General features: G+C 42.6%; 1 protein-coding gene across 1 annotated transcript in view; it reads right to left on the bottom strand.

The window, feature by feature from the left end:
- LOC135552840 (FRAS1-related extracellular matrix protein 2-like) overlaps positions 1-24,483 on the bottom strand; it is a 124,739-nt gene that overhangs the window by 33,086 nt on the left and 67,170 nt on the right. Inside the window, exons 7-8 of the mRNA XM_064984733.1 lie at positions 20,883-21,008; positions 20,435-20,686 (exon numbers count right to left, since the gene is read on the bottom strand). Of these exons, the coding sequence (XP_064840805.1) occupies positions 20,435-20,686; positions 20,883-21,008 (378 nt within the window). The remainder of the gene's footprint in view (positions 1-20,434; positions 20,687-20,882; positions 21,009-24,483) is intronic.

Raw genomic sequence — 24,483 nt, 5'->3', positions numbered from 1 at the left:
CTAATATCTATGTTTAATAGACAGGCTAATATCTATGTTTAATAGACAGGCTAATATCTATGTTTAATAGACAGGCTGATATCTATGTTTAATAGACAGGCTGATATCTATGTTTATCAGACAGGCTGATATCTATGTTTAATAGACAGGCTGATATCTATGTTTATCAGACAGGCTGATATCTATGTTTAATAGACAGGCTGATATCTATGTTTAATAGACAGGCTAATATCTATTTTTATCAGACAGGCTGATATCTATGTTTAATAGACAGGCTGATATCTATGTTTAATAGACAGGCTGATATCTATGTTTAATAGACAGGCTAATATCTATGTTTAATAGACAGGCTGATATCTATGTTTAATAGACAGGCTAATATCTATGTTTAATAGACAGGCTGATATCTATGTTTAATAGACAGGCTGATATCTATGTTTAATAGACAGGCTAATATCTATGTTTAATAGACAGGCTAATATCTATGTTTAATAGACAGGCTAATATCTATGTTTAATAGACAGGCTGATATCTATGTTTAATAGACAGGCTGATATCTATGTTTATCAGACAGGCTGATATCTATGTTTAATAGACAGGCTGATATCTATGTTTATCAGACAGGCTGATATCTATGTTTAATAGACAGGCTAATATCTATGTTTAATAGACAGGCTAATATCTATGTTTAATAGACAGGCTGATATCTATGTTTAATAGACAGGCTGATATCTATGTTTAATAGACAGGCTAATATCTATGTTTAATAGACAGGCTGATATCTATGTTTAATAGACAGGCTAATATCTATGTTTAATAGACAGGCTGATATCTATGTTTATCAGACAGGCTGATATCTATGTTTAATAGACAGGCTAATATCTATGTTTAATAGACAGGCTAATATCTATGTTTAATAGACAGGCTGATATCTATGTTTAATAGACAGGCTGATATCTATGTTTAATAGACAGGCTAATATCTATGTTTAATAGACAGGCTGATATCTATGTTTAATAGACAGGCTAATATCTATGTTTAATAGACAGGCTGATATCTATGTTTATCAGACAGGCTGATATCTATGTTTAATAGACAGGCTGATATCTATGTTTAATAGACAGGCTAATATCTATGTTTATCAGACAGGCTGATATCTATGTTTAATAGACAGGCTGATATCTATGTTTAATAGACAGGCTGATATCTATGTTTATCAGACAGGCTGATATCTATGTTTATCAGACAGGCTGATATCTATGTTTAATAGACAGGCTGATATCTATGTTTAATAGACAGGCTGATATCTATGTTTAATAGACAGGCTGATATCTATGTTTAATAGACAGGCTGATATCTATGTTTAATAGACAGGCTAATATCTATGTTTAATAGACAGGCTAATATCTATGTTTAATAGACAGGCTAATATCTATGTTTAATAGACAGGCTGATATCTATGTTTAATAGACAGGCTGATATCTATGTTTAATAGACAGGCTAATATCTATGTTTATCAGACAGGTGTAAAATTATATCCCTTCTAACACCTTACTAAATCACACATAATCCTTGACTCAAAGAATACCATAACACTTTTCAACTATTTAAACAGGGTTGGATATCATCATCTCACAGTATTAGCCAGTCAGACAAGCTGGGAAAACTGTTGCTTTAGACAAAGCCTGAGGATTTGTGGTTGAAGGCATTGTTGTCAGGGACAGTAAGAAAGTGCCTTGAATTGGTAATAGGCTGACAGGGTGCACAAACAGGACAAATACACCTGTCCTCCTGTATCTAGGACGGGAACAAACCGAGTGTTTGTGGAGAACAAACCAAGAAATGGCACCCTATCCCTTATATAGTGCACTACTTTTGAACAGAGCCCTGTCCAGGAGTGCACTATGTAGGGAATAGGGTCCCATTTGGGATGTAGACAAAGTGTGTGACAAGATCAAACCAAGAGTGTGGGGAGTCTGGGTTTATGCAGCTGCCAGTGTCTTTCCCTACAGACAAACCAAACAGGGCAGGCTTTAGACTGGCTCAGCTCCATCTCTGCGCTAGTGAGGTAATCAGATCTGTGTGTGGAGTCCCAGACCTGCAGTTGTAGTAATCAGATAAGGTTGATTTGTACAGCAGACAAACACCATCTTCAAAGAGGCACGGCCCATTAGGTGTAAGATAAACCCTGGCTCCAGGCCTGAGGGAGGACCCACCTAGACACAGCACCACCACACCCCAGGGCTTACCTTTCTCCTACCCAGACCCAGGCACACCTCTCTCTGGGTAGAGTTACCTGAGGTCAAGGCAGGTGGAGGTTTAAATAAGTAGCATCCTAAATGGGACACAAACAAGGCTCAAGCTGTAGCCAAAGACAGACTCCAGTGGTAGAAGATTGTTGCAGCCTTATTTCTCACCCAGGACAAAGAGGACTAAGTAAGTCATCTAAAATTACACAGATTTGGAAGAATAGGGTGTCATTTCTGAAGAACTAAATCTGTTCCCACCAGACAGTGAGGTGCCATTTATAATCTTGGGAAAACAAACCATTGTTTAATAGGAAGTATAATAATATCCTTGAATTTTACAGTGTGTGAACTTTGTAGTGTAAAGTAACCTCTGAACATGAGATCAGAATACAAACGACATGTTGCAGTAAAGCATTGGTGTTAATGACTGTATGTGTGTGATGACAAGTCACACACACACACACACACACACACACACACAATAGCTGCGACAATAAACCAAAAATTGTCAACATGGACCACACCATTCACTTATTGTAGGCATTTTGCTGATATCGTTCATTATGATAAGTAGCCTATACCAGAGAAATGTGAAGTTTGAAATGAAATAAGTTTGCTAATATGGGTGATTGTTAATGGGACAATTGATGCCTACAACCATCAAACTAAAGGATAATTTTAAAATACTGTGGTGCATATTTTTGTTATTAATGTTTATCGTTATCGCATCATTTCAGGCAATTTATCGCAATGTGGATTTTTGTCCATATAGCCCAGCTTTAACAAACACGTGCACACACACACACACACACACACACACACACACACACACTCCTCCATCGACACCTCCTTAAAGTGACTCTTGTACTCCTCCAACTACACAAGCTGCTTGATCAGTGTTGAACTTTAGATGGCAGTCCCACAGCGCTGAATGCCTTATCTAACAGAGGCAGCATGGTTACTGCTACTCTGCCTTCCGTAGAACACTAATCCCAGTTCTCTAATAGAAGCAGCTGCATATCAAACATAAAGTCATCTAAAGTTATACTGGATAATTCAATGACCTACTATAACGACACTGTGCAAAAATATAAACACAACATGCAACAATTTCAAAGATTTTACAGAGTTACAGTTCATATAAGGAAATCAGTCCAAATAAATAAAATATAGGTCCTAATCTATATATTTCACATGACTGGGAATACAGATATACATCTGTTGGTCACAGATACCTGAAAAAAAAGGTAGGGGTGTCGATCAGACAACCTGTCACTATCTGGTGTGACCACCATTTGCCTCATGGAGCGCAACACATCTCCTTCGCATAGAGTTGATCAGGCTGTTGATTGTGGCTCGTGGAATGTTGTCCCACTCCTCTTGCTGTGTGAAGTTGCTGGATATTGGTCGGAACTGGAACCCGCTGTCGTATACGTCGGTCCAGAGCACCCCAAACATGCTCAATGGGTGACATGTCTGCTGAGTATGCAGGCCATGGAAGAACTGGGACATTTTCATCTTCCAGGAATTGTGTACAGATCCATGCGACACGGGACCGTGTATTATCATGCTGAAACATGAGGTGATGGTGGCGGATGGTACAATAATGGGCCTCAGAATCTCGTCACATTCAAATTGCCATCGACAAAATGCAATTGTGTTCATTGTCCGTAGCTTATGCCTGCTCATACCAATGTTGACATCAGCAAACCGCTCGCCCACACAACGTAATACGTCTACCATCTGCCTGGTACAGTTGAAATCGAGATTCATCCGTGAAGAGCACACTTCTCCAGCATGCCAGTGGCCATCGAAGGTGAGCATTTGCCCACTGAAGTCTGGTACGACGCCGAACTGCAGTCAGGTGTCCGGGTGGCTGGTCTCAGACGATCCCACAGTTGAAGAAGCCCTGATGTGGAGGTCCTGGGCTGGCGTAGTTACAATTGTTCTGCGTTTGTAAGGCCTGTTGGACGTAATGCCAAATTATCTATAACAACTTTTGAGGCGGCTTATAGTAGCGAATTTATTATTAAATTCTCTGGCAACAGCTCTGGTGGACATTCCTGCAGTCAGGATTTGCACGCTCCCTCAAAACTTGAGACATCTGTGGCATTGTGCTGTGTGACAAAACTGCACATTTTAGAGTGGCCTTTTATTGTCCCCAGCACAAGGTGCATCTGTCTAACAATCATGCTGTTTAATCAGCTTCTTGATATGCCACACCTGTCAGGTGGATGGATTATCTTGGCAAAGGGGAAATGCTCACTTACAGGGATGTAAACTATTTGTGCACAACATTTGAGAGAAATAAGCTTTTTATGAGTATAGAACATTTCTGGGAGCTTTTATTTCACTTTACATGTTGAGTTTATATTTTTATTCAGTATATATAGCTATATTATACTTGAAAGTCAGATTTGTAGGCCCACTCTGTGTGTGCATCCCAAATGGCACCCTATTCCCTATATAGTGCACTACTTTTGACCAGAGACTAATGGGGTGTAAATGGAATAGGGTGCCATTTGAGACACCTGCAGGCAGCGCTGGTCTCGTGGAGATAGTAGTGGATGTTCTTAGTACAGACACACACACAGACACGAATGTACAGACACACACACAGACATGAATGTACAGACACACACACAGACACGAATGTACAGACACACACACAGACATGAATGTACAGACACACACACGCAGACATGAATGTACAGACACACACACGCAGACATGAATGTACAGACACACACACACACACACAGACATGAATGTACAGACACACACACACACACAGACATGAATGTACAGACACACACACAGACATGAATGTACAGACACACACACACACACACACAGACATGAATGTACAGACACACACACAGACATGAATGTACAGACACACACACACAGACGTGAATGTACAGATACACACACACAGACATGAATGTACAGACACACACACAGACTTGAATGCAGGTTTAGAAGCACGGTGCCAAGGAGTTTTTCCTAGCCACCGTGATTCTACACCTGCATTTGCTTGCTGTTTGCTGCTGGGTTTCTGTACAGGACTTTGAGACATCAGCTGATGTAAGAAGGGCTTTATAAATAAATTTGATTTGATGAATGTACGGACACACACACAGACATGAATGTACAGACACACACACAGACATGAACGTACAGACACACACAGACATGAATGTACAGACACACACACAGACATGAATGTACAGACACACACACAGCTCTTCTACATGCACAGACAGCTATCCCCATAACATCCAGGGAAGTACCACGTCCACATGCATATATTTACAGTATGCAGTACGCCTGCCTGCCTGCCTGCCTGCCTTTCTGCCTGCCTTCCTGGCTGCCAGCCTGCCTGCCTGCCTGCCGTAAGTATGACAGGACTTGTCCTTTCACGCACAGGTAATTGCTGTTTGATAGAGACTCAATCGCCCGTGCATGCCATGCATCCAGACGCACCGGAGGGAAGGAGAGGTGTGGTATGGAGCCACCGGGGCGGGGAGTGGGACAGTAAAACATGAGAATGCTTGTAGAGCAGAATTACAATCTTGTATTTATGCAGTGATGTCACTGGTCTGTAAATCTCAGGAACACTCTAAGGTCTGTAAGGTATGATTATGGTTCTGGTGAGAGTGGGATATGGGGCGGGTCTGGGTCCTGGACGAGGATGAGAAGTTGGCTGACCCTAAACCCTGTTATTACCTCCCTTACCGCCCCATCTGGATTCACCAAGATTCCAGGTCACACAACAGATGTGCTGCAGAATTTTAGGGAGAGATAGTGTAGTGTTAACTGTAGTGTTAACTGTAGTCTTAAAACTCCGGGGGCAGTATTTCATTTTTGGATGAAAAACGTTCCCGTTTTAAACAAGATATTTTGTCACGGAAAGATGCTCGACTATGCATGTAATTGACAGCTTTGGAAAGAAAACACTCTGACGTTTCCAAAACTGCAAAGATATTATCTATGAGTGCCCCAGAACTAATGCTACAGGCAAAACCAAGATGAAATTTCATACAGGAAATGGCCCAGATTTTGAATGTGCTGTGTTCCAATGTCTCCTTATATGGCTGTGAATGCGCCAGGAATGAGCCTGCACTTTCTGTCGTTTCCCCAAGGTGTCTGCAGCATTGTGACGTATTTGTAGGCATATCATTGGAAGATTGACCATAAGAGACTACATTTACCAGGTGTCCGCCCGGTGTCCTCCGTCGAAATGATTGCGTAATCTCCAGCTGCATGCGTGTTTCCATTTTCTTCAGAAGAGAAAGTCAACTGTCACAAATGATTTATCATCGATAGATATGTGAAAAACACCTTGAGGATTGATTCTAAACAACGTTTGCCATGTTTCTGTCGATATTATGGAGTTAATTTGGAAAAAAGTTTGCGTTGTAATGTCTGAATTTTCGGGGGGTTTTCTTAGCCAAACGTGATGAACAAAACGGAGCAATTTGTCCTACACAAATAATCTTTTTGGAAAAACTGAACATTTGCTATTTAACCTCTTGATACTCCCAACCCCGGATCCAGGATCGTGAATAAAGCCTCAGGCTCATTAGCATAACGCAACGTTAACGATTTTTGAAAATCGCAAATAAAATGAAAATAATGCACCTGCTCTCAAGCTTAGCCTTTTCTTAACAACACTGTCATCTCAGATTTTCAAAATATGCTTTTGAACCATAGCAAATCGCTAATTTGTGTAAGAGTATGCTAATTCAGTCACCAAAACGTCAAACTTTTTCCGAATTAACTCCATAATATTGACCGAAACATGGCAAACGTTGTTTAGAATCAATCCTCAAGGTGTTTTTTCACATATCTCTTCATTGATATGCAGTTCGTGGAAGCCTGCTTTCCCCTCAGAATCGCATGGAAAAATACCAGCAGCTGAAAAAGACGCACCAATTTCGACGGAGGACACCGGGCGGACACCTGGAAAATGTAGTCTCTTATGGTCAATCTTCCAATGATATGCCTACAAATACGTCACAATGCTGCAGACACCTTGGGGAAACGACAGAAAGGGCAGGCTCATTCCTCTCGCATTCACAGCCATATAAGGAGACAATGGAAAACGGAGCCTCAAAATTCCTGCTGGTTTCCTGGTTGCCGTTTCATCTTGGTTTTGCCTGTAGCTCCCGTTCTAGGGCACCCACAGACAATATCTTTGCAGTTCTGGAATATTCAGAGTGTTTTCTTTCCAAAGCTATCAATTATATGCATAGTCGAGCATCTTTTTGTGACAAAATATCTTGTTTAAAACGGGAACGTTTTTCATCCAAAAATGAAATTGCGCCCCCAGAGTTTCAAGAGGTTAAACACATGATCCTAGTAAATCATGATTATACTCAGGCAGGCAAAGGCAGTTCCTGTCCTCGTGGGCCTGAGTATCTGCAGGAGATTTTTGTTCTGTTTCAGAGCAGCGTTTTAAACCTGGGGCAACTCCATGAGCGATCATATTTCTGGCGATAAAAACTGAAAAGCAGCAGACTCCAAGTACCAGAGTCGCCCTTCACTGATTGAGATCATAAACAGTCTACAATCGGTACCTATAATACAGTTTTAGTTGGGTTGTGTCTCTGGTTGTGTTTGGATAGAAGGGACACTGGCTACATCTCCTTAATGTCCAGCTCTAATGTACATCCTTTTCTTTCTGGAAGTGGAAGGGCTGTGGGTGGAATTTGGCAGAAGGGAAACAGTCACCTCCTAAGACTGTTTAATGGGACTGGGTCAGTCCAGACGGGACAGAGTGTGCACGCGTGTGTGTGTTTGGCGGGACAAGGTCAGTCCATTCGGGACCGGGTGCAGCTGCCAGCTGCTGAAACCTCAGCCCACCCAGAGAGGCACGGCAGGACCATCACAGGACCATCACATCCATGCACGTACCATCCCAAAAGACCACCACTTCAACAGTGCAACACACAGAGGAGAAATACTGATTCTATGCTCTGCCTGTATTGCCTGAGTATCTGTGTCATGTGTGGAGGAAAGGAAGCAGGATTACATGCTTATAATCCCTTGTACTGTACAGTACACTACTTTTGACCAGGGTCCATAGGGAATAGGGTATCATTTGGAATGTACCCATGGTCTGGGAGAACAGTAATATATAGTGATTTATTACTTAACTCTGATATGACATCTATTATTTTCATTGTGAATGAACTGTGCATTAATGTTTAGCTAGCAGGTCAAGGATGTTTGAGAGGCCGGTACGACGGTAACCAGGGAGACAGATTTCCTATAAACACCCTGAGATGAGATTAGCTAACTGGGTTTTCTGCCGACGTGAAGTGTTCTCAGAGGAACTGAGTTGAAAGGTCAACAGTTTAAGATGGTTACAGACACAAGGCATTTCCTACCTGTCACTGTGTACCCACTGAATAGTCTAAATTGTATCTAGCATCATAGAAGGTGTCACGGCACTGATATGCAGCTGTGAACTCCCACTACTAGCCTTGTTCCACATCTACATGTGGTTTCGCTAACTGTACTGACAATCATCACCATGCTATACATACTACATCGCCCTTTGGTCACAGTTTGAGAAAGTGGGCTGTAATCTGTGACTGACAGGCAGTGTCCTGTCCATGCTGGTACAACAACCACTGTGTCAGTTTAATACACTACAGACTGGAACAGAAACTTGTTCTAGAAAGTAAAAAATATAAAATAGATAATTCCAAATGTATGTAACTGAAGTTCCTCTTGGCGTGAACTTAAGTTGTGGCATGTTTTGTGTCTTGGTATAGAACACTGTCAATGTTGTAGTTAATTAACAACCAAAACAACAAGAGACAAGCCTTAATACGTCCCCAGTCCTGAGATTAGTTTACCTCAGACAAAGAGGCTCCCCATGCTAACAACAGTCACAGTATCTCCTCTAAATTTTCCTTCAGTGCTTATCTATTCGACATCATCGTGTTCTCAGAGCCGTGGCCCGGGGCCTCAACGAGGCATCTGACTGACAACCAGGATCCTTTCCCTCCTGCATATCAGTTGGTCGGATGGAGTGGTTAATACGGGTTCATGTATAGAATGACATACACACACACACACACACACACACACACACACACACACACACACACACACACACACACACACACACACACACACACACACACACACACACACACACACACACACACCATAGAAGGGGTAGGTAGGGCAGGGGGAAATACATACTTTGTGGAAACTTGCTTTGTGTACAAACTTATTGTTATCTTAGAATGGGATCCTAATTCTGTCTGCATGGCGTCAAGAATCAGATGAAGACAAAGGGTCAGAGAAGAAACCATAGCCTGAAGCTACTGCCTGACAAGCGGCCTAACCCTCCCCACTAGTGACGTCAGGAGCTGTAACCTGATCAACACAAAGAGGGCATGAGGTAAAACAGTGAGAAACCTCCCAAGAGCATCCTGGATCAGGTGTTGAGGGGGTTTAAGGTGCCCGGATATGATGAGATGGAAGGATGGAGAGACAGAGGGATGGAAAGATAGTCCTGGAGGGACAGGGCTGATGTCAGCCTATAGATAAACTTGTCAACAAGGAGGTGATAATGGAATGGACTGTGCTCTGTTACATAAACTAAGGAGGAGAGGGAGGAGAGGTAGAAAGGCCTGTCTGTTGAAGGAAAAGAGCAGTACTGTGGATTGATTACCTGTCAGATCGTACCTACAGTAGGGAATAAGGTGTGATGTGGGATGCACCCCAGATCATTGCTAAGGCACATGTGTTAGAGTGTGAGTGAGAGAGTCTCATGTTCATACTGACCGTGACAATTCTGTGTGTTGTCTAGAAACCAGCTCCCCACTACAACACTTCCTACTGAAAGGAACCCTGTTTCATTGGGAGAAACACTGTGAAACTGTGACATTCTGAACAGGATTAGAGGTGAGTTACATTCTATGGCTGTTATAAAGGGTACAGACTATTATAGGGTTGTTATATACGGGTACAGACTATTATAGGGTTGTTATATACGGGTACAGACTATTATAGGTTGTTATATAAGGGTACAGACTTTTATAGGGTTGTTATACAGGGGTACGGACTATTATAGGGTTGTTATACAGGGGTACAGACTATTATAGGGTTGTTATACAGGGGTACAGACTATTATAGGGTTGTTATATACGGGTACAGACTTTTACAGGGCTGCTATACAGGGGTACAGACTATTATAGGGTTGTTATATACGGGTACAGACTTTTATAGGGTTGTTATACAGGGGTACAGACTATTATAGGGTTGTTATATACAGGTACATACTTTTATAGGGTTGTTATACAGGGGTACAGACTATTATAGGGGTGTTAATTCAGAATCGGTGGGTCCCCAACGGGACGGTTGAGCTAAAGCAGGCTAATGCGATTAGCATGAGGATGCAGTAACAAGAACATTTCTCAGGACATAGACATATCTGATATTGGCAGAAAGCTTAACATCCTGTTAATCTCACTGCACTGTCCAATTTACAGTATCTATTACAGTGAACGAATGCCATGCTATTGTTTGAGGAGAATGCACAGTTACGGACTTGAAAAGTTATTAATAAACCAATTAGGCACATTTGGGCAGTGTTGACACAGAATTTTGAACAGAAATGCAATGGTTCATTGGATCTGTCTAAAACGTTGTTGCTGTCATCTAGTGGCCAAAATCTAAATTGCGCTTGGGCTGGAATAATACATTAAGGCCTTAGTATTTTCTTTTACCAGATCTAATGTGTTATATTCTTCCACATTCAATTCACATTTACACAAACTTCAAAGTGTTTCCCTTCAAATGGTATCAAGAATATGCATATCCTTGCTTCAATTCCTGAGCTACAGGCAGTTAGATTTGGGTATGTCATTTTAGGATAAAAACATTTTTTAAAGGGGTGTATCCATAAGAGAACAGGGGTACAGACAATTATAGGGTTATTATACAGGGCTGTTATACAGGGGTACAGAATATTATAGGGTTGTTATACAGGGGTATAGACTATTATAGGGTTGTTATACAGGGGTACAGACAATTATAGGGTTATTATACAGGACTGCTATACAGGGGTACAGACTATTATAGGGTTGTTATACAGGGGTACAGAATATTATAGGTTTATTATACAGGGGCACAGACAATTATATGGGTGTTATATAGGGGTTGTTATACAGGGGTACAGAATATTATAGGGTTATTATACAGGGGTACAGACTATTATAGGGTTGTTATACAGGGGTACAGAATATTATAGGGTTATTATACAGGGGTACAGACAATTATATGGGTGTTATATAGGGGTTGTTATACAGGGGTACAGACAATTGTAGGGTTATTATACAGGGCTGCTATACAGGGGTACAGACTATTATAGGGTTGTTATACAGGGGTATAGACAATTATAGGGTTATTATACAGGGGTACAGACAATTATATGGGTGTTATATTGGGGTTGTTATACAGGGGTACAGACAATTGTAGGGTTATTATACAGGGCTGCTATACAGGGGTACAGACTATTATAGGGTTGTTATACAGGGGTACAGACAATTATAGGGTTATTATACAGGGGTACAGACAATTATATGGGTGTTATATAGGAGTTGTTATACATGGGTACAGACTATTATAGGGTTATTATACAGAGGTACAGACAATTATAGGGTTATTATACAGGGGTACAGACTATTATGGGGGTGTTATATAGGAGTTGTTATACAGGGGTACAGACTATTATAGGGTTATTATACAGAGGTACAGACAATTATAGGGTTATTATACAGGGGTACAGACTATTATGGGGGTGTTATATAGGAGTTGTTATACAGGGGTACAGACTATTATAGGGGTGTTATATAGGAGTTGTTATACATGGGTACAGACTATTATAGGGTTATTATACAGAGGTACAGACAATTATAGGGTTATTATACAGGGGTACAGACTATTAAGGGGGTGTTATATAGGAGTTGTTATACAGGGGTACAGACTATTATAGGGGTGTTATATAGAAGTTGTTATACAGGGGTACAGACTATTATAGGGGTGTTATATAGGAGTTGTTATACAGGGGTACATGCTATTATATGGTTATTATACAGGGGTACAGACTATTATAGGGGTGTTATATAGGAGTTGTTATACAGGGGTAAAGACTATTATAGGGGTGTTATATAGGAGTTGTTATACAGGGGTACAGACTATTATAGGGGTGTTATATAGGAGTTGTTATACAGGGGTACAGACTATTATAGGGGTGTTATATAGGAGTTGTTATACAGGGGTACAGACTATTATAGGGGTGTTATATAAGAGTTGTTATACAGGGGTACAGACTATTATAGGGGTGTTATATAGGAGTTGTTATACAGGGGTACAGACTATTATAGGGGTGTTATATAGGAGTTGTTATACAGGGGTACAGACTATTATAGGGGTGTTATATAGGAGTTGTTATACAGGGGTACATGCTATTATAGGGTTATTATACAGGGGTACAGACTATTATAGGGGTGTTATATAGGAGTTGTTATACAGGGGTAAAGACTATTATAGGGGTGTTATATAGGAGTTGTTATACAGGGGTACAGACTATTATAGGGGTGTTATATAGGAGTTGTTATACAGGGGTACAGACTATTATAGGGGTGTTATATAGGAGTTGTTATACAGGGGTACAGACTATTATAGGGGTGTTATATAGGAGTTGTTATACAGGGGTACAGACTATTATAGGGGTGTTATATAGGAGTTGTTATACAGGGATACAGACTATTATAGGGGTGTTATATAGGAGTTGTTATACAGGGGTACATGCTATTATAGGGTTATTATTCAGGGGTGTTCTTTTTCTAAGAAATGTTTTATTTAACCTTTATTTAACTAGGCAAGTCGGTTAAGAACAAATTCTTATTTACAATGATGGCCTACCGGGGAACAGTGAGTTAACTGCCTTGCTCAGGGGCAGAACGACAGATTTATACACTGTCAGCTCGGGGATTTGTTACTGGCCCAATGCTCTAAACACTACGTTACCTGCCGCCCCATATAGGGGTACAGACTATTCAAACCATTGACCCTTTAGTTCAGCGTCCCAGCAGCTGCTCTGACACTGAGTGGAATACCAAGGAATAGTAGGGGTTAAAGATCTTATGCACACACTGGTAGAGGTCCCTGTACACCATCTTAGGTTACAGAGGAATGAGCTACTGTACAGTAGAGAGCCATCTCAAGCGTGCCTCCTGTGGCAGTCAGGTCTCACACACACACACACACACACACACACACACACACACACACACACACACACACACACACACACACACACACACACACACACACACACACACACACACACAGTCTTTAAGTATTGCGTCTGCCCTCTGCTCCCAAGGAGGCTATAAGAGTACCTGTAACCCGGTCTGAGTAATGCAGCGGGACCACTTATCATTCACTAAGCGCTCTTTCCCACAGTTTCAAATATGTAACATCATTTCCTGCCAGTGTCATTCAGCACAGAGGCACATGATGCTGAATGACAACGAACCCTGGGAATATGTGACTAAGAACGTCACTACGGTCTGAGACTCAATGGCTAAGAAACTATTTAGACATTAAACAACGAATGCTAGAATAAATACATGCCCCAAAGTATTCGGGATACTTGACTTGGAGATCTAAGACTGAAAATAAATTAATTTGTTTCTATTCTACAAAATCAGGTTGTTTAAAATAAGAGGTAACACAAAATCACACTCTCAAACAATGATTACGTGGAATATCTATCCAATGGGATAATATGTTATTGAATATGTCGTACAGTCTATCCTTTATGTACCGCATTTGATTTTTGACTAGGGAGTGAAGCTCAAATATAATTTACTATCCTGTCGATGGCAGGTTGATGAGCGGGACTGACTGTTAGAGAGACATGTTTGGTAAGAGACATGTTTCCTGTCCAGGTGGTCTACCCTGTGAGAGAACATCTGGTGAATCTTCACTCAGTCTGAGTTGGTAGATCAGACCAGTGTGTGTGTGTGTGTGTGTGTGTGTGTGTGTGTGTGTGTGTGTGTGTGTGTGTGTGTGAGTCCTACATAGTGCACTACTTTTGATGAGGGCCCATAGGGCTCTGAGCATATTAAGTGTACTATATAGGGAATAGGGAGCTATTTGGGACATGGGCAAAAGTAGTGTACAATTTAGGGAATGGGGTGCCATTTGAGATTCCCCCCTGGTGTAGATATAACCATGTTTACTGTATCTTAATGATCTGCATTAAAAAATGTTTTCTTTCCACCTACAGGCCTCCTGCATTACTTTTAGGACTCAATTAAACTCCTGCAGTGAGGTTTTGAAATGCTGAGAGTAGAGTTGCATCACCCCAATTAGTTCTGTTGATGGTGTGTTTGTGTGCAGCCAGAGAGTTTTGATGAACGTATGAAAAGGAAGATTCAGTGATTATACCAAGGGATTTTCACATCCACTGTTCCCTGCCTGCCACCCCTTCACAGTGGTGCTTCCTTTAGATGTCCAGGTTACATACCCCCACACACACACACACACACACACACACACACACACACACACACACACACACACACACACACACCCACATACCCACATACCCACATACCCACATACCCACATACCCCCACACACACACCCACATACCCACATTCCCCCACACACACACCCACATACCCACATTCCCACATACACACACACACACACACAGAGCCAGGGTTTATAGGGAGAAGGGAGAGAGGGAACTAGCCAGGCAGATATGGAAAAAAGGAATGCCCAAGAGGTGCTGTTGAACAAAGGCTGTTTGGAAGATATGAGATACAGGAGACTATCAGATGTGGATATGAGCCTTGCGATAAGGCCTTCCCTCTCGCAAGAGGAGACTCACAGTGTCCCAAATTGCACCCTACTCCTTACATTGTGCGCTACTTTGGACCAAAGCACTATGCACATACACACACTTGCACACAAAACCACTATTCCTCTATTGCAGGTATTCCCAAACTGGTGTATGCGCAATGCCCCCAAAATGTTTTTGTTCGCATTTTCAAACATTTTCAGTTTTTTTCTCGCCTGAGTAGCCTTGTTTCACTGCCAAAAATAAAATGAAAGCATCTAGTGTTCAGCAAAACAACAACACTATGTCAAATACAGGTAGTCACATAATTAATATCCAATCACATTAACTGTTACTCTCTCGTGGGAATTCCACTAACAGTCCGTATGTGGAAACACTCCTTCCGTGGCCTCCAACTGCTTTTAAATGCTAGTAAAACTAAGTGCATGCTCTTCAACTGATTTCTGACCGCACCCTCCCACCCGACTAGCATCACTACCCTAGACAGTTCTGACCTAGAATATGTGGACAACTACAAATACCTAGGTATCTGTTTAGGCTGTAAACTCTTCTTCCAGACTCACATTAAGCCTCTCCAATCCAAAGCCTCCTTCACTCATACTGCCAAACATACCCTCGTAAAACGGACTATCCTACCAATCCTTGACTTTGGCGATGTCATTTACAAAATAGCCCCCAACAATACTCAGCAGACTGGATGCAGTCTATCACAGTGACATCCATTTTATCACCAAAGCCCCATATACTACCCACCATTGCAACCTCTATGCTCCAGTTGGCTGGCCCTCAATACATATCCATCGCCAAACCCACTGGCTCCAGGTCATTTATAAGTCTTTGTGTATTGCACTGGTCACCCCCAAAGCCAATACTTCCTTTGGCCGCCTCTCCTTCCAGTTCTGTGCTGCCAATGACTGGAACGAATTGCAAGCTGGAGCTGGAGTTATATCTCCCTCTCTAGGTTTAAGCATCAGCTGTCAGAGCAGCTTACCGATCACTGTACCTGTATACAGCCAATCTGTAAATAGCCCACCCAAATACCTCATCCCCATATTATTACTTACCCTCGTGCTCCTTTGCACCCCAGTATCTTTACTTGCACATCATCATCTGTACATATATCACTCCAGTATTAATGCTAAATTGTAATTATTTTCGCCTCTATAGCCTATTTATTGCCTTACCTCCCTACTCTTCTACATTTGCACACACTGACCAGGTCGCAGTTGTAAATGAGAACTTGTTCTCAACTGGCCTACTTGGTTGAATCAAGGTAAAATATAACAAGTATGTAGCCAAACGTAGCTGCTGCTCATTCCGTTTGCTAGAAAATTGATTAATGGTTAAAAAAAGTAGGGCCCGAGTCCATAGAGACAGATACCAGCTCTACTACCAGCAGTACTACACCTGCACATGTCGACGACACAAGTTGTTCCGCTTCCATGAGCACATCCAATGCTAGCATCAGTAATTCTACATTTGTTGTTAGCCCAGCTAGCATGGACACTGACAGATGTGAATCTGATGCAGCCGAAGAGCTACTGCCCCCTTACCCGGAAAACCACCGAACAACAGACAGAGACGTTGGACGATCGAAGAGATGCAAATATGATGAGAACTACATTGATTTGGGGTTCACTTATATTGGGAGTAGTGCCTTTCCTCAGCCGCAGTGTGTTATATGTGCAAAAGTACTATCTCACAACTCGATGAAACCATCACTCTTGCGCTTACATTTAGAAAAATGAAACATGCCAATTTGAAAAATAAGCCATGGGAGTTTTTTGAGCGAGAATTATGATGACTTTCGAGTAGTAAGACGTATATAAAAGCAACAGATACAATTAATAAGAAGGGGCTAGAAGCGTCTTATATGGTGAAGTAGCGAGTGACTAGGACAGGCAAGCCCCATACTATTGTGGAGGACTTCATTCTTCCTGCTGCCGTGGATATAGCTGGGACAATGCTGGGGGAAATACCCAAAAAACTATACAGACAATCTCTCCATCAAACAACACTGTTTCACGACGCATCAGTGACATGGCAGTAGATGTTTTGAAACAATTACTTCTTCGCATACAAGCCAGTGAATTATATGCGTTACAGCTGGATGAGTCAACAGACGTAGCGGGCCTGGCACAGCTCCTGGTATATGTCCGTTACGTTTATGGGAGGTCAATTAAGGAAGACATCCTCTTCTGCAAACCACTGGAAACCAGGACAACAGGAGAGGATATTTTTAAAGTACGTACTGGACAGCTTTGGGACATCAAATGGACTGGTGGTCAAGATGTGTTGGTATCTGTACTGATGGTGCAAAGCCATGACAGGGAGACATAGTGGAGTGGTAACGTGCGTGCAAGCAGTTACTCCCGACGCCACTTGGGGACACTGCAGCATTTACCGAGAGGCTCTTGCTGCCAAGGGAATGCCTGACAGCTTAAATGACGTTTTGGACACGACAGTGAAAATGGTTAACTTTGTTAAAGCAAGGCCCCTGAACTCTCATGTATTTTCTGCACTATGCAGCGACCATGTCACGCTTTTACAACATACAGAAGTGTGCTGATTATCAAGGGGCATAATATTGTCCATTTAAAAAAAATTGAGAGACGACCTTAAAGATTTCTTTACTGACCATAATTTTCACTTATCTGACCGCTTGCATGATGACGAGTTTCTCACACGACTGGCCTATCTGGGTGAATGATCAGAATCTAGGATTATAAGGCCTCTCTTCAACTATATTCAATGTGCAGGACAAAATTGAGGCTATGATTAAGAAGTTGGAGTTCTTCTCTGTCTGCATTAACAAGGACAACACACAGGTCGTTCTATCATTGTATGATTTTTTGTGTGCAAATTAACTCAAGCTTACAGACTATGTCAAATGTGATATAGCGAAGGACGTGAGTGAGTTGGGTGTGCAATTACACAGGTACTTTCTCGAAGCGGATGACACAAACAACTGGATTCGTTATCCCTTTCATGCCCTGCCTCCAGTCCCACTTACCGATATCATTTACATTACATTTAAGTCATTTGGCAGACGCTCTTATCCAGAGCGACTTACAAATTGGTGAATTCACCTTATGACATCCAGTGGAACAGCCACTTTACAATAGTGCATCTAAATCATTTAAGGGGGGGGTGTGAGAAGGATTACTTTATCCTATCCTAGGTATTCCTTAAAGAGGTGGGGTTTCAGGTGTCTCCGGAAGGTGGTGATTGACTCCGCTGTCCTGGCGTCGTGAGGGAGTTTGTTCCACCATTGGGGGGCCAGAGCAGCGAACAGTTTTGACTGGGCTGAGCGGGAACTGTACTTCCTCAGTGGTAGGGAGGCGAGCAGGCCAGAGGTGGATGAACGCAGTGCCCTTGTTTGAGTGTAGGGCCTGATCAGAGCCTGGAGGTACTGCGGTGCCGTTCCCCTCACAGCTCCGTAGGCAAGCACCATGGTCTTGTAGCGGATGCGAGCTTCAACTGGAAGCCAGTGGAGAGAGCGGAGGAGCGGGGTGACGTGAGAGAACTTGGGAAGGTTGAACACCAGACGGGCTGCGGCGTTCTGGATGAGTTGTAGGGGTTTAATGGCACAGGCAGGGAGCCCAGCCAACAGCGAGTTGCAGTAATCCAGACGGGAGATGACAAGTGCCTGGATTAGGACCTGCGCCGCTTCCTGTGTGAGGCAGGGTCGTACTCTGCGGATGTTGTAGAGCATGAACCTACAGGAACGGGCCACCGCCTTGATGTTAGTTGAGAACGACAGGGTGTTGTCCAGGATCACGCCAAGGTTCTTAGCGCTCTGGGAGGAGGACACAATGGAGTTGTCAACCGTGATGGCGAGATCATGGAACGGGCAGTCCTTCCCCGGGAGGAAGAGCAGCTCCGTCTTGCCGAGGTTCAGCTTGAGGTGGTGATCCGTCATCCACACTGATATGTCTGAACAAGACAGCCTCATCTAAATTGCAACAACCGGTTCTGTGAAAATTGAATTTAAATCAGAAGCCACTGCCAGATTTCGTTCAGAGTATCCTGCCTTGGCAAATCGCGCTGTTAAGACACTGATGCCCTTTGCAACCATTTACCTATGTAAGAGTGGATTCTCAGCCCTCAGTAGCATGAAAACTAAATACAGTCACAGACCGTGTGTGGAAAATGCTTTAAGACTGAGACTCTCTTCAATACAACCCAACATTGCAGAGTTATGTGAATCCTTTCAATCACACCCTTCTCATTAACCTGTGGTGAGTTATTCACCATTTTTGATGAACAAATAAGGTTTTATATGTAAGCTGGCTAAATGAAGAGCAAAATTATTGATTATTTTTATTTGTGCCCTGGTCCTATAAGAGCTCTTTGTCACTCCCCACGAACCGGATTGTGACAAAAACTCACACTCATTCTTATGTTAAATAAATGTATGGTATAGTGTGTGTGTGGCAGGCTTACAATGATGGCAAAAACCAACACGTGAAAGTGTGCTGACCCTGGTGTGCTGACCCTGGTGTGCTGACCCTGGTGTGCGAGGGGGTACGCAGCTGGAGGTTGAGTGTTTGAAGGGGAACGGGACTATAAAAAGTTTGGTAACCACGGCCCTCTTGGTTTCAGTCATCTGGTACTACATCATTTCTGTACTTCAAGTTTACCTGTATCCGTCAGCATAGTACCACATAAATCATTAATTATACCAATGATTTTTTATTTCATAAGTTATTTAAAAGTGTAGGGTTTTCTGTTCATCTAAAGGATACAATGAACCAATACATCAATACAAAACCACATCCAACCGATGGGAGCCTGCTTCTATTGGTAAAGTCATGAATTCCCTTTGCCTGAGGTGTATAGGTGGGTGTGTGTGTGTGAACCTTTCGAAGGTCCCCTGATCTATCTGTTCTAGATGTTTCATGAACACTATTAAAGTGTAAATGTACCTTTTCACACAACATCTCAACTGTCTCCTTTGCGAACAAGCAAAATGAAATAACAATGTTAGCAGACGTGTTGTTGTCTTAACATAATCTGCCAGAGGTGACAGGACAGGAGCAATCTTTCTTACAATTTTTCTTACTCTCACATTGTGAAAAATAAATTACCCAGATGGCATCCTATTTCCTATAAAGTGAACTACTCTGGTCAAAAGTAGTGCCCTACATAGGGAATAGGGTGCCATTTGAGATGCAAGCCTAGTCTATTCAAGAGCGATATTAACACTTTCCTCAGCTGGTAACTATTATCCTGTCCTCCAGGTCAAAGGTGAAAGGTGAAAAGTGAAGGGCCATCTTACCATCGTCCAGGTCAGGTATGATGGTGACCCTGGCAGTGTGGTACTCCTGTCTCAGACGGCCTCCCATGGGCATACTGAGGGTAACATTGAAGCTCTCCTCCTCTTCATACAGAGAGTCATCTATGATCACCACACGACAGGAACTCTCCGTCTCGCCCTTATCGAAGCGCAGGACACTGTTGTGTTCCTCAGGTCTGGATATGTAGTCAGAGTAGGACAGGACTGTAGAGGGGATGGTCCCTGTAGCTGTGGCTGTAGGAGAGAGGAAAGGAGAGAGGGATGAGAAGGGAGGGAGGTGTGTGTGTGTGTGTGTGTGTGTGTGTGTGTGTGTGTGTGTGTGTGTGTGTGTGTGTGTGTGTGTGTGTGTGTGTGTGTGTGTGTGTGTGTGTGTGTGTGTGTGTGTGTGTGTGTGTGTGTGTGTGTGTGTGTGTGCGTGCGTGGACTGTACCTTGCTGTGTGTAGCAGATGACCATGAGTTCCTGTGTGACGTCACCACTCCTGCGCACTGGGATCAGCAGCTCCCCAATGTCCTCCTCTATAGAGTAGACTGCAGACTGGATGAACACTGTCGACTCTGTGGAGGGGAGAGAGAGAGAGAGAGAGGGAGGGGGGGGGGGACAGAGAGAGAGGGGGGGACAGAGAGAGAGAGAGAGAGGGGGATAGAGAGTGAGAGAGGGGGAGAGAAAGACAGAGGGGAACAGAGAGAGGCAGAGAGAGTGAGTGAGAGAGAGAGAGAGAGAGAGAGAGAGAGAGGGTTATAGAGAGAAAGAGCGAGAGAGAGAGGAGTGGGGACAGAGCGAGAGAGAGAGAGAGAGAGAGAGAGAGTGGGGGACAGAGAGAGAGAGAGAGAGAGAGAGAGAGAGAGAGAGAGCGAGAGAGATAAACCATCACATCCTTTTTCACTGTATACATACTTATTTCATTAATACAGAAGTTATGCGGATGAGAAGAGGGTACAACAATGTGTTGAATATTTCTGTCCATTACAATATGTTGCTGCTGGTGCTCTGGTCCAGGCTCCTCTCTGAGGACAGAGGTCTATAAAGGATGTATTGACCCATTGAACTGAGGCAGAAGACATAGTCTTGGCACCCTATTTCCTATATACAGTAGTACATTCCTTTTGACCAGAGTCCTATGTAGGCCCTGGTCAAAAGTAGGGCACTATATTGGGAATAGGGCATAATTTGGGATCCATCCAGAGGATATGATGACGAACATCAGTGGTTGGCACAGACAGCTACCCAGAAGCCTCTCTGATTTGACAGCTGATGCACAAGGACCAATCAGGGAATATATATACATTTAGTGAATTGTTCATAGGAAAATTCCAGCTTCTGTACTGTAGACTTCAAATGTGAGGAAGGACAGTTATTATTTATTTTACTAGGCAAGTCAGTTAAGAACAAACTCTTAAGTTTAATGACGGCCTAGGAACAGTGGGTTCAGGGTCAGCTCGTGGATTTGAACTTGCAACCTTCTGTTTACTAGTCCAACACTCTAACCACTAGGCTACCCTGCCACCCAGTTAAAGTGGGCCTAGATAATAAACCTGACGTGTCTTGATTCTGTTAGCAAGGAGAGACCTGCTCAAACCATTGGTCTTTTTAAAAAGTTTGTGTTAGTCACTCCCCCTGTCCTGTCCTTTCCACTCCTTATCTCTTTCTCTCCTCTCCTCCTTTACTCTGCATATCGAGACTGTGTCTAAGTTACTAGACCTGAGTTACATCCCAGAGGCCTACACTAAGAAGTACCTACCCCAGATAGACATGTTTACAATATTCTCTCTATCACTGTTATGCTTCTTCTTAAAACCTATTCTTTACTCTAATTGTGAATCTGGTCATCTGTGTTAATAAGGTTACAGTGTGCTAGCAGGGCCTGAACTCTCACAACCCCCAACAGTCCCACCTGACCAATTACTGTCTGACCAGGACACTGGACCAATGGCTCCCTGCCCTTCCCAGCCCGGTCTTGACTAAATAAGTAGATGTTCTGCCTCCTACTCAGGCTAGCAGAACCTACAAGCTTATAGCCCTTAATAGCAGCTCCTACCAAGGCTCATACCAAGGCTGACAGGCCTTCATGTGGAGAGCTTCTTCTCTCTCTCTCTCTCTCTCTCTCTCTCTCTCTCTCTCTCTCTCTCTCTCTCTCTCTCTCTCTCTCAATTTGAACTCTTCTGATAGTTGAAGAGATTCACATTTAAAGGAGCTGCTAAAACCTGGGTCAGTTGTAATGTTGTTGTAATGTAAGTCCCAAATGGCACCCTATTCCATATCTAGAGCACTCCTTTTTACTGAGGCCCGTAGGGCTCTCGTCAAAGTAGTGCACTAAAAAGGGAATAGGTTGCCATTTGAGACACAGATGTATTCTGAGAAGCTGGGAAATCATGGAAATCTAAAATAGCATGTTGATATGTTAATGTGTAAATATACATGTTTGTGGTCATGAAGCAAAACTATATGTTAATGTGTAACGGCCAAATCATAATATTGATATTACAGCTGCACCATCGAGAGCATCCTGACTGGTTGCATCACTGACTGGTATGGCAACTACTCAGCTTCCGACCGCAAGGCTCTACAGAGTGTAGTGCGTACGGCCCAGTACATCACTGGGACCAAGCTTCCTGCCATCCAGGACCTCTATACCAGGCGGTGTCAGAGGAAGGCCCTAAAAATTGTCAAAGACTCTAGCCACCTTAGTCATAGACAGTAGTTCTCTCTGCTACCGCACGGCAAGCGGTACCGGAGCGCCAAGTCTAGGTCCAAGAGGCTTCCAAATAGCTTCTACCCCCAAGTCATAAGATTCCTGAACATCAAATCAAATGGCTACCCAGACTATTTGCATTGTCCCCCCACCTCCTCTTTTACTCTGCTGCTACTCTCTGTTTATTATCTATGCATAGTCACTTTAATACCTCTACCTACATGCACATATTACCTCAATTACCTCAACTAACCTGTGCCCCCGCACATTGACTCTGTACCGGTACCCTTTGTATATTGCCTCGCTATTATTATTTTACTGCTGCTCTTTAATGATTTGTTACTTTAATTTCTTATTGTCACGACTTCCGCCAAAATTGGTTCCTCTCCTGGTTCGGCGGTCATTTGGCGGTCAGCGTCGCCGGTCTTCTAGCCATCATTGATCCATTTTTCATTTTCCATTTGTTTTGTCTTGTCTTTCCACACACCTGGTTTCAATTCCATCATTACATGTTGTGTATTTAACCCTCTGTTCCCCCCATGTCCTTGTCTGGAATTGTTTATTGTAAGTGCTTGAGCACTGTTAGAGCCGATTAGGACATATTTGTATAAAAGACCGAACATATGGAGCTCCATGTATATTTGTGTAAATATATTAAATATTAACGTAAATGATGAAATATTAGGTACGTACCTTTATGATTTATATTTACCTGATTGAGATATATTCATTTGTTGTTAGTGTAACTCAGTTTCTGGCCCCCCCTCTTGCCTATTCATTGTATTGTGGTAAATGTGTTAGGATAAAGGCAGGAAGTTGGGCCTTCGGGAGGGGGAGTCCTTGCTAGATGCGGGATTGGTATAGTTTTTTGACCATACAGACATACAGACAGGTCATAATATGTATTTTCCATATCAAGTATTCTATGCTTTAAGTTGATTGGAGAATCATTTATTTGTTAGATATAAGAAGAATAAACATTTTTGTTGCACCATATCCCTGGATGTTATTGAATGTTTGGCTGTTTGGAAACCTTGAGTGTGGACTGTATGCATACCAAACAACCCCGCTTTAGGCTTGGGCAGTGGCTATGGTAAAGACAAAAGGAAGCCACTACAATCAAGTCAAAAAACACTGTGAAGGATTACTATCGGAAGGAAATCTCCGGTTCGGACACACGCTGGATATTGTTCTATTTGTAATTGCATTCCGATCATAAGGACAGCTCGCTTGGAAGGATTTGAACTCTTAGAATTCGCCAGCCGTGAGTAACCACTGCGAATGAATGAGCTGCCCTGTTCAATGCAATCGTTTGATCATGCATATTATGGAAGCGCAAA

Source organism: Oncorhynchus masou, chromosome 13, assembly GCF_036934945.1.
Source record: "Oncorhynchus masou masou isolate Uvic2021 chromosome 13, UVic_Omas_1.1, whole genome shotgun sequence".
NCBI lineage: Eukaryota > Metazoa > Chordata > Actinopteri > Salmoniformes > Salmonidae > Oncorhynchus > Oncorhynchus masou.
This window is presented reverse-complemented; position numbering and strand designations above follow the sequence as displayed.